The sequence below is a fragment of the Protomyctophum bolini genome (assembly GCF_963924005.1).
Source record: "Protomyctophum bolini genome assembly, chromosome: 2".
Classification (NCBI taxonomy): Eukaryota; Metazoa; Chordata; class Actinopteri; order Myctophiformes; family Myctophidae; genus Protomyctophum; species Protomyctophum bolini.
This window is the reverse complement of record NC_137863.1, coordinates 19,647,309-19,664,506: the sequence shown is the minus strand read 5'-3', so window position 1 is coordinate 19,664,506 and position 17,198 is coordinate 19,647,309. Positions and strand designations below refer to the sequence as shown.

At 43.4% G+C, this 17,198-nt stretch overlaps 1 protein-coding gene across 1 annotated transcript in view; it reads left to right on the top strand.

The window, feature by feature from the left end:
* Positions 1–14,131, top strand: part of celf4 (CUGBP, Elav-like family member 4) — a gene marked incomplete at its 3' end in the record, with an annotated part of 141,297 nt that extends 127,166 nt beyond the window's left edge. The window contains exons 7-13 of the mRNA XM_080783195.1: positions 125–263; positions 1,993–2,142; positions 6,169–6,279; positions 7,107–7,169; positions 7,618–7,695; positions 11,177–11,320; positions 14,004–14,131. Of these exons, the coding sequence (XP_080639321.1) occupies positions 125–263; positions 1,993–2,142; positions 6,169–6,279; positions 7,107–7,169; positions 7,618–7,695; positions 11,177–11,320; positions 14,004–14,131 (813 nt within the window). The remainder of the gene's footprint in view (positions 1–124; positions 264–1,992; positions 2,143–6,168; positions 6,280–7,106; positions 7,170–7,617; positions 7,696–11,176; positions 11,321–14,003) is intronic.
* Positions 14,132–17,198: the final 3,067 nt, after the last annotated feature.

The window sequence follows — 17,198 nt, the reverse complement described above, 5'->3', positions numbered from 1 at the left end:
ATAGTGTTTGTGAGGGTTACATTTAGGTTTAGGCATATAACCACGGCCAACCGGGGGCAAAACATCAAAGAAAGAGGGAGTCCCGATCACATGCCAACCATACTCCTCCTCTCCCCATGCGCAGGTGCAGCAGCAGGCAGCATTGATGGCGTCGGTAGGCCAGGGCGGCTACCTCAGTCCCATGGCAGCCTTCGCCGCAGCCCAGATGCAGCACATGGCCACCATAAACGGTATCCCAGGGGGACCCATGACACCCACGTCAGGTGACTTAGGGGCGGTGATGGAGGGGGCGGGGTGGGGCATCATATGTTTGAAAGATATCAAACATGTTTGGAGATTTTTCAATAATTTCGATTTTTAACACAAATCCTCTCTTCTGGGGGTTCATGGCACAAAGCATTTTCAGATCTGGGTCTGCGGCCAAATACATATACAGTTGGGGGTCCTTCGCACAAAAAAACCCTGGCTTATAGGCTGTGCATCCCCGTGTAGTACAGCGTATGTTTTGAATTGTATTAAATCGGAGTGATGCAAATTTATACTACGCTGGAAACACTAGCAGCATGCATGCACGCTCTGTTCATTTATAGCATATTTATCTGCTTGCTGAGAGTGTCAATACTTTCAACTTGGGTGTTTGGAAGAAAGAAAACAAATGTTTGGAAGTTTTTAGGTGAGCGTTTTCAGCTGTGTTGGTGGACAAATACAGCCATAGTTTCATATGGGATATTTCCCCGCTTGACCTAAACGGGTTCAAACGGATGGAAATGGAACTTATGGGGACTTGTGATTGTGGAAATGAGCTTCTAGGTACAGTAAAACTGGCATGTTTACAGAGTAATATAGTAAGAGAGTGGCGACACTAGCGTTGACTCGCATTGTAACAATGGAATGCGGAAATGCTCATTTTATATCAATGGGATATAGTTCCAGCCATAGGAGCAATGTTTGGAACTATAGCCCATAGCACCCGCTTTGCGGCGAGATAAAAGCGTGCCCCCACTCTCTTACTAGATTTCTCTGGTTTACATGAGATCATGTTCAGCTGATTGAATTCACGTTCACGTATTGAATGTTCATTAAAGTGCATTGTCCAGTCTAAATAAACAAATAAGGTATAAAGCAACATAACTGGCAAATATCAGCCATAATCAGTCATCCGTCGAGCTGCATGTGAAGCAAGGCCAGTTTTTTTATGCACAGCACATTTCATCAACAAGGCAATTCCAATCAAGAAATAAGCACGAAATGCATGTCACGCTTATGTGTTAAACGTAAAAGTGAGTGCACAATTATGGTAAATGTCCACCAGACGGTGCTGAAAACGCCGGCTCAACTTCTGCACACTCTCGCACTCATGTTTGATGCTAACGGTTATTGCGAGGGCCAGACTGAGACATGAAACGGTCCCTGACATTATGGTGTCTACAGTCTGGGCCGGAACCCTCTGACATTTGGCCAGAAATGCCAGATGGTCCATCCAAGCCCGACCATAAAGGCGAGCTAAACTGATGGTGTCTGTGAGGATAATGTGATGGAGTAATAATCACTCTTCACGCTTCCTTTGTATCCCACACAGTGGTGGTCAAACTGCTCAACCCCAGTTACTTACTTACGTATTAGTTAGCCTATACTTCTCATCAAATAATATTATGACGATGATGGCATGATATACTTTTTCCCTTAATCCTAAAAATTCAGTGAGGTCAAAAGTACAATATTTGATTTGTCTTTGAAATGTAGCGGTGTGAAAGTCACACGTTGAGCGCTCAAGTAAAGTACAGATAGGATCATCTGTGTTGAGGTGGAATGTCCAACACAGGATTAAAATAAAACTAATTGCTAAAGTAGCAGATCTACAAGCTCAAAACAGGCCGCTTCGCGTCACATTTCAAGCTTGTCGAAGTAGGGCAATCATTTAAAAAAACAGAGATAATCTGGAGGTACTTTGTTACTGTCCGCCTGACTGTCTCTGTGCCTCCGTGGCTGCAGGTGGCAGCACCCCTCCAGGCATCAGCGCTCCCACAGTGACCAGCATCTCCTCCCCGGTCATGAACGGTTTCGCCGGCCTGCCGCCCCCCCAGGCCAACGGACAGCCCCCTGGGGAGGCCGTCTTCACCAACGGGATACACCCATACCCTGGTGAGTCGGAGTTAAGGCCTATTCATAGTCTGGATTTTCGGTGGTGTAGGTGACCACCGCTTCGGTGGTGAGGTGACCACCGCTCCGGTGGTGACGTGAGGTGACCACCGGAGCTGTAATAACGTGGAGTGGTGGCGAGTAAAAACAGAGAGAAGGGCTGGGGTCAGCGGTGGTTTGCTCTTCACCATGGCTCAGTGACGTAATGTTGTAGTTTGGTGGTCACCTCACCACCGAAAATATTAGACTATGGGCCGATTCATACTCCTATTTTAGAGCCGAATAAAAGTCGGTTCGGCTCTGTAGAGCCTACAATTTGACGTCATTTGAGGTTCGGGGGGGCGGGTACCGTCCTAAAGTCGGCTCTTCGGTGCTACTGAAAATTTCTGACGAGCCGAAATCATTTCGGCACTACAGCGCCGAAACAGCGTAAAATAGGAGTATGAATCGGCCCTATGAATAACGCTTCAGCGCTCTGCATGGAACGAGTATACTGGGCATGATGTGACACGAAATATATCGTTGCTGTCGGGCAGAAACGTAAAGTACAAAAGTGTCGGCATCAACATGTACTTAAAGTACCAAAAGTAAAAAGTACTAGCTCATTGTCCAGAATCTTCCATTCAAGTTCAAAATATATATTTTTTTAAATAGCCGTTCTACAAGCTCAGAATGTGTCGCGATGCAAAATATATATAGGGCTGAAGTGGTTAGTGTGTTTTGTAATAATAATCAAAAAGTAACTGGTAACTAAAGTTTTCATAAATTGTAGTAAAAGTACAATATCTTCCTCTGAGGTGTAGTGGGGTAGAAGTAAGTAAGTAAGAATTGAAAATGATAAATACTGAAAAATAAAAACAAATACCTCAAAATGTTAACGCTAATAACGCCCTAGTTGATCATACTACAGCAGCAAAAGGAGCAGATACTGTATACAGTACTTGCTTTGAGCTCTGTAGATCTGCTACTTTTGATACTTTTGCATTTGAGTTCCGAAAGGTAACAGTTTTGGACATATGAGGTTTCCCCCCCGACAGAGACAACGTACTAAATAATAACACAACGTAATAAACAGAACAGTATGTCAGCGCTGTCAGGCAGAAACCTTGTACTGTACGGCCAAAACGGTTTATTTTCAGGAAATGGATAAGTGTGTCACTGACTGTGTTCTAATGGATACAATGTACTTAATATTTAGTCACAAGCTCTTGTTAACAACTTAACACATTTCATTTTTGAGGAGAGCTATACCCTCCTATACACAGGTTTAATATTTGTCTTTAGTTCAATGTTTGTTTTGTAAAGGCATTGACAATGACAATGATTTACGTCATGTGTCATTTGTGATGTCATGTGTCATTTACGTCATATTGTATCTTTATTGTTAATGGCGTTTAATGTTTATGTTTGCACCGTTTGTTTTACATAAACATTACCTAATCAACATGAGTTAGACTTTAATATATTAGCGCCCCTCACTTCACATGGGTGTGATATTTATTTATCAAAATTCCCTTGTGGGTGGATGTTGGACACCACAAACACGTCTGGATTTGATTGGATGGTGGGGTGGGTGTCAAAAGGTTTACGTGCGGATTTGATTGGTTCACGAGACGCATAGTCAGAGCTACTAGATTTCCAGGCCAGGCACGAGGCGGCCTGAAAATCTAGATGTGAAGGTCTAGGCTAGGAACATCTAGTCGATTAAATATTTATAAAAAACCCACAGACAGACGTAACCACATTCAACCTGGCGTCCCCGTTTTGGGGCATTTCATTGCAGTCGAAGTATTTCAAGAATCTTCTGCCTTGTTCAGCAGACTCACCACATTTTGAGCTTGTAGATCCGCTGGCTTCACTATATGTTCGCATGACGCCGTCATAATCATAATGATGGTGAAGATGCATGTGTAGCAGGCTCACAACCGCAGCCTGATGATGACCTAAAAAGTTCACTTTCTCCCCCGGATCAAAAGGATATATTAGGGTGTCGGGACCGCAGCCCGAACGGAACCGCCATGTGTATGAGAAACGTTACCCGCGCAAAACCCGAGTACCCGAAATGACGAATTTCTATACAAGTCTTAGAGAGTTGTAGTATATTATTAACTTCTATCTTACCTAAATGTAGTCCGCTGTTGGTGGTGGTGGTGCAGCGCCACTGCATGGCCATTAGAGTCGAGTCAATCATTGCATACAGTCCAATGGACTGACTTGTGCTCTGATCACTGATCACTTGAACTCTCTGCACTTTATTTTATTCACTATTCTTTGCACTGTCTTGTCCTGTTTTGCACTTGTCCTAATGGTGTTGTAACTGCACTCTGCTGTCCCACCAAACCAAATTCCTAACATGTTTACATGTCATGGCAATAAAGTCTTCTGATTCTAATGCGACCACCTAGCGGCACACAAAGAATTAAGATGTTGGCTTTCCACACGAGAATGTACGAATCCCAGGCCTTACACACGTGAATATGAATGATAGAAAAGAACACAAGATGATTTGACGTTGCTGTCGGGTGGAAACCTCATTATGTCCAAGACTTTTCAGGATTCAAATTCCCAAAATAGCAAAAGTAGCAGATCATTTCAGGCTTGTAGATCTGCTACTTTTGATACTGTAGTATGTATGATCAAGTAGGGCATTAATGTACGAGGAAAACAAATGGAGATAAGAGGTTTCTCGGGGATGGCGTGGGAAGAGCTTCATAGCTCCCACCTCTTGTACACAAAGCAACTTCAAGACTCGGAGTTACGCAAGAGCACAGTGGAAGTGCATGGTTATACACAGTGTGGAATGACCTTGAAGCATGCTGCAAAGGGCAGGCAGGGGGCTGTGTTGTGTGGGAGGGAGTACCATCTTTCTACAGTGTAGCCCCAAGGACAGCCAGTATGCCAAGGGGACAAAGCATGAGCCAGCCATTGTAAATTGTAAAGCGCTTGGCAAAGCCGCCCGCAGGCCTGCCGGAGGGCCGAGTAGGGAGTGTATGGCTGCGCTCGACGCAGCATGATACATGCTACAGTATATCACCCCATGGGGTCTCCTCCGGGAAGGGGGAGGCCAGGTTATTATTAGGTTAAATTTATTTCACTTTTTTAAAGCAGGTTTGCTATAGTATATTAGTTTTGAGTACACATGTCTCCAATGAACAGATATGTTATTGTGTGTAATATGTGTATAGGTCTGTATGTATGTCCCTATATGTCCGAGTACGACCTATTGACCCCTGCAGCATGCTGATGGGTCAATAGGTCATCGCGCTTAAGTCAACAACCGTACTTGACTCTGGGCACCGCACACATGCGCATTTTTTTTAATTTATGTTAAAGGCTTATACTATTAGTTTAGTTTGTATAACTTTTTGTGTTAGTTCATTATCATTATAATTGTTTTATTGTAATACGGGATAGTGAGGGCCGAGATTCAGAAAGCTCTGAAAAACAGGAGAAATAGCCTCAACGCGTTGAGATGCGACCCAGTTTATACAGACTGGCTATTTTACCCCTTTTAGAAGAAAAATATTGGATATTGACAAAGACTAAAGCACTGCCTCTAAGGTTTTTAGTATGTTTTAGTCAGGTGTGTAAACCAACAATACCGTTTCTGTTAGATTATAACTTTAAGTTAGTCTACGTTTCTTTGTTGAGCCTTATGTATGTTATTATTTTTTAATTTAATTTACCTAAACCACCTTTCAGTAGTTGTTAGTCTTAGTAGTTGTGTAGATTGGCTATTTAAAATGTTTTTCAAAATAGTAAAAAATGGCAAAGAAGTTAAGGGATATATGGCTCAATTATTCAATACCATATTGAGCCCATATTGTTTTTGCATTCTGCGATGAAATTGAATTCTGTTGTTATTTTTCATGTCATGTTTATGAATTGAACACATGGGACCTTTTTTGGTGCTATATCCTTTCAGACCTTTTAGACCAAGTGCTTGACTGACTGCACGCTGTTGCTGTTTGCATGTCGGTCTAATGAAGTAATCAATCAATCAATCAAAAACCAGGTGTTTCTTCTCAGTGTTGCAGGAGGTGGTGTTCAGGGAGGAGTCGGAGAAGAACGGAATGGGCGTGGCACCGCGGAGCTGTTTCGGGGTTCAGGGAGGCTGCTTCCTCTCTTCTCTCTCTGAAGGTGTGTGTGCGTGCGTGCACGTGTGCGAGCGTGTGTGTGTAGTCAATGGTTTGGTCAATGTGCAAGCTATACAATGTAGGTTTTATAGCTCATTATAGGGTTTTTCTCTCTCTCTCTCTCTCTCCCTCTCAATTAAATGTAATAATGTTGGTGCCAGTCGACAGGTGTATCTGCGGCGTTGTTAATTGTGAAGCGTGGCGCTTGTGTCGAGCCGCGGCGGTTCGTTAGCATGTGTGACCTTTTGAGCGACTTTGTTTCAAATGAGTAATGATTCAATAATAAATAATGTAAAAGCTAGTGTTGCTGAGACAGACGGGCTTGATGACGTGGTGTTGTTCAGGCTGGCTATAACCTTTCTGCTTTCTCCCCTCCATGTCTGCTCCTCTCTCTCTCCATCACCTCTTCTCTGCCCTGTCCAATACCTCGCTCTTTACCTCTCCCCCTCTCTGTCCACCCCCCCCCCCCCCCCCCCATATCTCTCTCTCTCCATCACCTCTTCTCTGCTCTGTCCAATACCTCGCTCTTTACCTCTCCCCGTCTCCCCCCCCCCCCCCCATCTCTCTCTCCATCCTGCCCCCCTCTCTCCCCCTCTCTCTCTCCCTCCATCTCATGAACTCGTTCACCCGTCTGGCTCTGCTTCCCTTGCTCCATCTCACCATTCCTCCCTCACTCCTTTTCTCTCCCTCCCTCCCTCCCTCCCTTCCTCCCTCACTCCCTCCATCCTCTCAAAATCATCCGTTTTTCCCCTACACCCTTCCGTGCGTGCATACGTGCGTGCGTGTGTGTGTGTGTGTGTGTGTGTGTGTGTGTGTGTGTGTGTGTAACAGCTCAGAGTCCCACGGCAGCTGATCCCCTCCAGCAGGCTTACACAGGAGTCCAGCAGTACGCAGGTCTGTCTGTCACTCTCACTGGATCACTGCTGTGTGTGTGTGTGTGTGTGTGTGTGTGTGTGTGTGTGTGTGTGTGTGTGTGTGTGTGTGTGTGTGTGTGTGTGTGTGTGTGTGTCTTTAAAGTGAGCTAGAGCGACAGAGAGAGAATGATTCATCTGTGTCTGAATTACAATTTTCTTCATGTAACATGAAGTGTGTAAGGTGAGCGGCAGCAATTTATTCTCTGTGTGTGTGAGAGAGAGAGAAAGTGAGAGAGAGAAACAGAGCGTGTGTGTGTGTGACATGTAGACTCTATTGTCTTTGTCAATCTGATCGATTGCCTGCGGTGTGTCTGCATATACTATATCACAGTGTATTTTGGTGTGTTTGTATGCATGTGTGCGTGCGTGTGTTCGTGTGCGTGCCTGTGTTGGTGTGCGTGCCTGCGTGCGTGTGTGCGTCTCAGCAGCCTACCCAGCCGCATACGGCCAGATCAGCCAAGCTTTCGCCCAGCCTCCTCCCATCATACCACAGCAGCAGAGAGAAGGTACACACACACACACACACACCTGGCCTAAAGATTTGAGGAGCATGGTTGTTCCCGGTTAATTTCCCCACCGGACCGTCAGGAACGATGGGGGCGGGGCAGGGAGTTTACCCCTCACGTTGATGTGCCTCTGAGCAAGGCACTGGCTGCTGCAATCCAATGGAGCTGCTCAGCATATCGTTGCTGTCGGGGTTTCCGTGCGTTTTTGTTTTTTCTTCCGTAAAACGAACGCCCTAATTGATCATACTATAGTATACAGCGTCACACAAAAGCTTCACGAGTACAGCAGATCCACTGGAGATGTGTGTCTGTGCTGTGTGTCTGTGCTGTGTGTCTGTGCTGTGTGTCTGTGCTGTGTGTCTGTGCTGTGTGTCTGTGCTGTGTGTCTGTGCTGTGTGTCTGTGCTGTGTGTCTGTGCTGTGTGTCTGTGCCGTGTCTTTCTGGGTGAAACTTGCCAATTAATTCAGGCATAATTTGACCAAACTATTGCAAACGGCCCACCTCTCCCGTAAGCTCAATGAGCATCAAAGACCAGGACTTTTATTGTATATAGAAAATGATCATCATTGCACTAATAATTGTGATTAATAATTGTGAACAATAATTGTGAATACAATATTAAATACAATAATCACTAATCAGGATGGTCACTTGAGCCATAATCGTGCAGCCCTGCTGTGCGGTAATTATTCAGTTCCTGTAGGCCTATTTGTTTGTTTGTTTTAAAAATAAAAATAAATTATAGTTATATATTCTTTCCCCAGGAATGAAATTCCACATTAGCTAATCAGCTTATAGTTCCACTATAAACACACAGTTTAATGGATAAAGTAGGTCTGCTGATTGGTCCGTGATGGCTTCAATTAATTCTTTATTCCTTATGGGAGATCTCAATCCTAGTTTTAGCTCCGATATTAAAAATATCCTTTCTTATTTATTTATTTCTTCATTTAACCCACAGTAAATGACCGTTTTCTTTGTTTTCTTTTCACTTGGGCAGCATACTTTTTTTTTTATTGTTTTCTGCCTTTTTTGACAGTGTATATAAGCTGACAGGAAATGGGCTGGGGGAGAGAGATGGGAGTGACACGCTGGGGGGAGAGAGATGGGGAGTGACACGCGGCAAAGGTCGTTTGTCGGGACCGGGAGTCGAATCCGTGACACGCTGTCAGGCTGGATTAGCAGCCTCGGTGCCCGGACCGCTAGGTCGGCCTGGGCCTTGGGTTGCAGCATACAGTGTATAGTTCCACACACATACAGTACATGTATAGTTCCACACACATACAGTACATGTATAGTTCCACACACATACAGTACATGTATAGTTCCACACACATACAGTATACATGTATACAGTTCCACCACCAAGCCCCCAGAAGGGTTGGCCAACGTTGAAGCGCTCGGTGGCCCTACTGGTCAGAGCAGGGACTGCAGGGGGCGGGGGCGGTGCAGCTGGGGTTTAACCATAGAGTAATAAAAGGATAGAGACCGAGCCAGAGCGTTAGACCCCCCCCCCCCGTCTACTATAACAAAACAAAACAAAACAAAAGACGAGTGTGTTTGTTCTGCTTGACGTATAGAGTGACTGGACTGGGAGCAGCCGGTGGTGACGTTCAACAAAGACATGTAGGTCTCCAGCCCAATTTGAACCCACAGTGTTGACGATGTTAATCTGATCTCTTCAGTCGTTTAGGTCGTTTGGGAAAGAAGTGTCCCCATGGGAGGATTGTTAATGACTTCACACTAAATACCAGCCAATAAAAGCAAAGGAAAGGGAATGTCTTCTAGGACAGTGGTTCCCAAGGTGGGGTCGGGGGACCCCTAGGGGTCCTTGAAGGAGTTCCAGGGGGTCCCCAGCTAAATGATGAATGAAACCAAATGGACCCTTGTGGGTCTGTAACTCAGAGTGTACAAATGGTTCCGTTTGGTCCATCAGAGTTAATTAACTTTGATTTTACAATGGGGTCCCAGAGATAGAAATGCCATTAAATGGGGGGCCGTAGCCTAGTTCAGGTCAAACCTGCAGGGGTCCTTGAAATTAAACTGGGTGAGAATCACTGCTAGAGCCGTAAAAATCTTCTCTTATGGGGGTCCTTGGCGTATATTTTCTAATGGGGGTCCGCAGCCAAATGAGTATCAATTTGGGGGTCCTTGACATGAAAAAGTGTGGTTGTTATCCGTTGGGGATGTAGTATTAGTAACACTTCTTTGCATAGACAGACGTCTCCTGGATGTTTGGGGGGGAGAGAGAGGGAGAGAGAGAGAGAGAGAGAGAGAGAGAGCTGCGGACCAAACTCCAGTCACACTGAAGAACTCAATGACCCCTGAGCCACTCCTGCTTGGGACGTTACTGCCCCCTTGTGGGAGTGAACCAAAATGTGTGTGTGGTTGTTTTTGGAGAAACAAAATACTTTCCAGATCCCAGTGGTCTTTGATCATCGAAAAATTACTGACAGCTGATAGCTGTTTGCTCAGATGAAAAACACTAATTTGTTTGTTTTAATCTTCTCTCAGTTCTTTGAGGATTAATTTGATTTCAGCCGGCGTGACACAGCCCGCTGAGGAAGCTGTTGTTTGACTTGGATATTCCATACAGACAGTTTAGTGTATATAGTGTGATGAGGGCTGTGAGTTCAGAACAAGCCCATACATCATGTCAAAGCTTTTCCCTTTGCCTATAATGTCTCTTTTGTACTGCGAAAGAGACAGAACCTTCCATCACCGGATACACTCAGTGGTTCTCAAACTTTTTCATGTCAAGGACCTCCAAGTGGACACTCATTAGCCTGGGGACCCCCATTAGAAAGCATACGCCAAGGACCCCCATAAGAGAAGGTTTTTACGGCTCTATAGCAGTGATTTTCTACCATTTCCGTTTCATTTCCTCAGTTTGGCCTGAATTATTTCTATCTCTGGGACTCCAATGTATATTGTAAAATCAAAATTAATTTCACTCTCCGAGTTACAGACCCATTATAAGGGTCTATATGGTTCCTAATTTAGCTGGGGACCCCCTGGAACTAAGGACCTCTAGGGGTCCCCTCTTTATGTAATATACTATGTTGATTAATTGAATACAAAGGACCACAATACAAGTCCCCCGGGACTATTTTGTGTCCTCTTAGCCTTAATGTCTGACTGTAGGCTACCTTGTGCTGTTTACATTTGTGACTATAATAAATAATTCAATCAATCAATCAAAAGAATAGCCTAAGACCTCCTGGGCAGGGACCATATTTGTAACAGAGCCATATAGCGCGTGGAAACAAATCCATAACCGGTGAAATAAAGTTCCACAGCAATGCACGATTCGATTCGTTCTCTTCTCCATTATTTCTCTTTTTCTTACCCCCCCTCCCCCCCTCACTTCCATCTCTCACTTTGACCATTCCCCTCTCCCCTCTACTCCCCTTACTCTCTCCCTCTCTGTCTCCCCCCTCTCTGTCTCCCTCTGTTTCTCCGTCTGTCTGTCTGTCTGCAGGACCAGAGGGTTGTAACCTGTTCATCTATCATCTCCCTCAGGAGTTTGGGGATGGAGAGCTGATGCAGATGTTCCTGCCTTTCGGTAATGTCATCTCCTCCAAAGTGTTTGTGGATCGAGCGACAAACCAAAGTAAATGCTTTGGTGGGTAAAAACGAATAAAACCAAGAGATTATTATTATTATTCCTTCTTCTACTTTTTTTCTTTTTTACTAATCACACTTCTTTACTGCAGCCAACAACCAACCCCAACCCCTTTTTATGATTTCATGTTTTTTTTTTTCACTGACAAACCAAAGAGTGTGGGAAATTATCCCTGTCCTGAAAACCCTGATTTCCCAGAGAAAGCAGGCATGAAGAATCACTGTGTCTTGGAACTTTTAATTATTCAACAGACTGCTCCGTTTTAATCCCATATCATTAATTTCTTGCTTTGTTAAACAACTCGCCGTTAATTGTGTAACCGCCATAGCTCACGAGTCATGTTGATCACGACAAAACAGTGTGAGAAAGGAGTTCCGTTTCAATGGCACGTAAGACTGTGTCTTATACGGTATATACGTTATGATTCTACAATTTAGGCATTTAGCAGACGTCTTAATAGTAGAGCGACTTACAATAAGCAAAAATAAGGTAATACATTGAATGTGTAGAAATAGTCATCTAAGATCATACGTAAACTAAGAACCATTTGAAACTATAAACACTATAGAATGCCATATCCCAGATCAATAATGCCCTGGCATCTGTCTATTGTTGGTTGTATTGTGTCTATTGTTGGTTGTATTGTGTCCGGGTAGCTCAGTCAGTCGGTAGAGATCTCGCCTTTGGACCACATGGGTTAGATCCCGGGCACGGCGCCAACTCAGAGTATCAGTAGCACAGCGTTGTGCAGCAAGTCGTGCGGGAAGTACTGGGAGCTGATGGTATAGTGTGGCGCTCCACCTCAGCAATCCATCTCCCAGGGGTCTAGCGCATTGTAACGGGGATAGACTCCATCTCCCAGGGGTCTAGCGCATTGTATAGGGGATAGACTCCATCTCCCAGGGGTCTAGCTCATTGTAACGGGGATAGACTCCATCTCCCAGGGGTCTAGCGCATTGTAACGGGGATAGACTCCATCTCCCAGGGGTCTAGCGCATTGTAACGGGGATAGACTCCATCTCCCAGGGGTCTAGCGCATTGTAACGGGGATAGACTCCATCTCCCAGGGGTCTAGCGCATTGTAACGGGGATAGACTCCATCTCCCAGCGGTCTAGCGCATTCTAACGGGGATAGACTCCATCTCCCAGCGGTCTAGCGCATTGTAACGGGGATAGACTCCATCTCCCAGCGGTCTAGCGCATTCTAACAGGGATAGACTCCATCTCCCAGGGGTCTAGCGCATTGTAACGGGGATAGACTCCATCTCCCAGGGGTCTAGCGCATTGTAACAGGGATAGCCACTCCCGACCTACCTACCTACTTCATAATATCTAATCTGTATAAATAATCTGTCTATTGACTTTAGGGTTATATGCTATAGTCGTTACAACCTTTGGAGGCTTTGGTAAACTAAAGACTATTTTGTTATTGTTGGATAATATTTTGTCCACAATTCCATGCTTTGGTGTAGCCTATTGATGTGGCACCATAGGAGAGAGAGCAGGCAAAATAACAATTATTCTACATTCTCAGATTCTCTACTTGTGTAGACTTTGTGTAAATTAAGTAATGCAGATGTTTAACAATAATTTAACTCTTAAAGAGTGTAACATTTTACACTCGAGAGTAAAAGATCTAATAAGGGTCCACTTGGTTACCAACTTTCCATCATTAGCTGTTAGTGATGTCAATCTTGTGATCCTGTGGTATAATTTATGTCTGATGTCAAATGACTGCATGGATTCCATGAGAGATTCCTTGCACCTCTCGTAAGCATTGTGAATACAGTATATTCAACACACTTTGTGTAAGGACTTTCAACATTTTCCAAAAATAGTCAAAATAGCAGATAGCACACAAAAAGGTGAAATACAGAGATAGGGTACAGTACAGACTATTTGTAAAGCAGTTCCGTCTACTATAATGGATTGCTAGTAGTGACTGGATTCAACATTTAACAACACTTTGAGTTATGACTCATTGAACTGTAGTCGATGCTTACGACAGGTCGTATGATTTAATTTAAACTCAATGTTTTGTGTTGCAGGAAAGGTTTTGTGTCCTATAATATGAAATAACCACATTATAATTGTAAAGTTGTATCTTTCATATAACTGTGCCTATATCTTTAACCACTCCGTTGCTGTCAGGAGGAAACCACCTAACTCCATTTTTGAGGTTTTAGATTATTAATAATGTTTTGCATAAATCAGTGTTACTGAACACCCTTAAGTCTGTGTGTTGTTTTTCGAAAATATTGAACCCATGAAAAGTAGTAAAAAGCGCTTCGGACAACACCTTTTAGACTTAACCCCTTTCTTTGTTTTCAAAATATAAGGTTTTCTTCATTTCCTGAAAAAAATCATACTTTTCATTTCCTGAAAAATGAACATTTTTGCAGTTAAGTGGTTTCTTCCCGAGAGATATATTCTTTAGTTTAGTCCATACTAGGTCTGCTGGTGTTTCGTGGTTTCGTTCATTTTTGTGTATAGTTTGTCGATTACTTTCGATGCAGTAATGTCATTTTTTCTTTTAAGTATATAAAAAGGTCTTAAAAGCCCATAAACTGTCACTTCACTGTCATCTGGTGAATCAAGTGGGGACCCCCCTTTGGGTTGAAAACTACTGTATTCTTTGCTAACCATTGGGTTGTGTGTTTTGTTTTTGCCTTCGTCCACACAGGCTTCGTCAGCTTCGACAACCCCGGCAGCGCCCAGGCTGCCATCCAGTCTATGAACGGCTTCCAGATCGGCATGAAGAGACTCAAGGTGCAGCTGAAGAGGCCGAAGGACGCCAACCGCCCCTACTAGCCCCGCCCCCCATCCCCCCGCCCCGCCCCACCCAGCCTTGCCGAAAACCCCCCCAGGGGGAGGGGGGTTGGGGCAGGGGCAGCCGCTGCACACAGGAAAACACAGGTCAGAAGAAATGCACATTTACGTATGTGATTAAGCTGTTCAAAAATGTGTCATGTTGCAAAGTGTTGTGAGCTTGTAGAGCTGCTAATTCCACTAGAATGAATGTAAACAACACAAAAGGTCTCTTCTGGGCGTCTTCCTGACACAAAACGTCTCTTCTGGGGGTCTCCCTGACACAAAATAGTCAGTTGGGGTCCTTGACATGAAAACGTTTGAGAAACAGGTTTCTCAAACAAACAACTAGTTTTTAAATATTTATTCTGTACAAAATAAAATAAATGGAGGAAGATTATTTTGTGAAAAAAGCAGATCAACGTGTTGTGAGCATTTTGTATGCGTGTATTTCCGTTTTTTTATAGTTTTTTTGTAAGAAGGGGATAAAGCGATTAATCATTTATTCAATTAATAAACACATGTTCACGTTGATTAATTGAAACAAAAACTGGTTCTCAGAGATTTACTGAATCGATAGAACAATCGCTAACAAGTTAACCGATGTACATAACATGGTCCTGTATTGTATATTGTCCACTTGGCGAGTCGCAAAGTGTTTTTAATTGCATCCCTCCCACAATGAAAGTCAAATGAGCACAGACAGTTAATAGATTTTACTTTGGCATTGCTGGATAGTGCTGTTCATTATAATTACTCAGAGGAGCAGTCAGCTGCCATGTCGGAGGCTCTGGACCAATGAGCTTCTCTGCATTTATTTACAGGCATCTGTTTGTTTGGTTTTTTTATTATTTTTTTTTTCCTTTTTTTTTTAAGAACACGGTTACAGTAGGTCAGGCAGAAACCTCTTATCGCTTAACTTTTTGTGTTGTTTTTTTCATTAGTATTATTAATATCATTATTTTGTAAATTAATATCCTATAGTTGATCCTCCTACAGCATCAGACAAAAGCATCAAAAGTAGCAGATCTACTTTGGGGATTGATTGATGAGATGATCCAGCATAACCAATAAAACAAAATCAGGAAAGGGTAGAGTCAACCAAAACAATTGCAAGAACTGTAAACATTGTAACATGAAATGTAATATGAATTAATTGCTATAAAAGTATATAATAGTAGCAGATCCACAAGCTTGAAACGCGATGTGACGCCACGCACTTTGAGCTTATACTTTTTCTACTTTTAAATTAGAAACCTGAAAAGTAACCGTTTTGGAAAATATGAGGTTTCCACCCGACAGAGACGATATATTGCCATGTAGATAAAAAAAGATTAAGTGACCGTTTGCCGTGTTTTGTACTGGAAAGAGAACTGCATTCACATCACGGTACACAGCTACGGTGACTGCATGAATCTGTGATTCTCAAACCTTTTCATGTCAAGGACCCGCAAATTAGTATTGGCCACGCGGACCCCCATCTGAAAGCATTTTGTGCCAGCATTGTTAGTTGACGTCATCGAGTGTGCGTCCGACGGGCAAGAAAAGTATAAAAGAAAATATAAAGCCTGGGGTACGGAAATAATTAGTTTCCCCCCCATTACAAGCAGGAATTGCATGGAGTGCAAAGGTGAATGGAACACTTTTGTAGCTTTTGTAGTTTTGCTTTGTAGCCAGCTCAACTTGGATTGTAGCTTCGTAGACAACAAGCGGCGGGCATCGCTTCGTATCTTCATGTTGCTCGCTTGCGTTGGGAGAAAATAACAGGACCCGGGTCCCACTGTGACAGTCGACGGTGAGTGAAATGAAGACTCGGGGCTTTGCGGCGTACAGGGACATTTATTCCCCCTCAGGCAGATAATTGTGCCGTTCCTCTTTGTCTCCTGTCTTCATCTGCATGATGGAGAGTTTGGAGCCGGTCGCTCATTCAGCGCTGATGACTTCATTCAAGGACAACCCATCATCCGCTCACTAAATAACTGGAGCATATACCTGAGCATCCTGCAGGCCACATCATCACACACCCACTGCACACTGCACAACATACACGCTGCTGATACCCATCACACACCCACTGCACACTGCACAACATACATGCTGCTGATACACATCACATCACACACAGGGCTGGGTGATGTGACTCAACATCACCATTTTTGCCTTGATTATGATTAACTTGTTGACCACTAACAGCTGAGGGACTTAAAGAGACAGAGACAGGCAGACTGGCTGCTCTGTGAGTACAAAGCCATTGACGGTCACATTATGATTGCGTCATAAATATCGGTGAAAGTAATCCGGATTATTATGAGACCGATTCGATATCGATATGACAGTTTTATGGCCGATTTCAATACAACTGACAATTTAGGCATTTAGCAGACGCTCTTAATCCAGAGCGATTTACATTCATCAAGAACAAAAAGCATGGCAATACATCACATACATAAAAAGTAGTTATAATAAATCATACGCAAGAACGTAGAATATCTATATAATGGAACTATGCATGTATACTTTATAGTGCTATGTCTACATAAAAATGCTATAAGTCTACATAAAATGCTATCTAAGTCTACATAAAAATGGCATGGCTAGGGCAATTATTACATAATTGTGCATCTCTACTAATAGGTATAGTGTACTATGCAAACATTATGCAACCATACACTCTGAGTTTGCATATCGAATTAGCTACTTCATTCTTACAAAAGAAATTGCTGGACGGAAATCAACAATTACAGTACCGGTATGTTAGATTATAAAATGGCCATTATGAAGTTCAATATACAGTATGTGGAGTGAGTAGGCAGCCAGTTCAAGAGATACTTTGCTTTTAATGAGATGGGCACGCTTTAGCTAAAACGTCCCCTCTCCAGAGTAGAAATGGAGTGCAAAAGCATTGTAAATTCGGTTTAAAAAGCTTCTACTCTTTTCTGGCTGATCAAATAGAAACATATTAGGAACAAAAGTGCACCACTGTCTGCCTGAGAGCTAAATGAACTGATTGTGAGTTTGGTGGTGGTGCCGCACTGGAGCCTCTCCCAAAATGATCTTTGTGAATCATCTA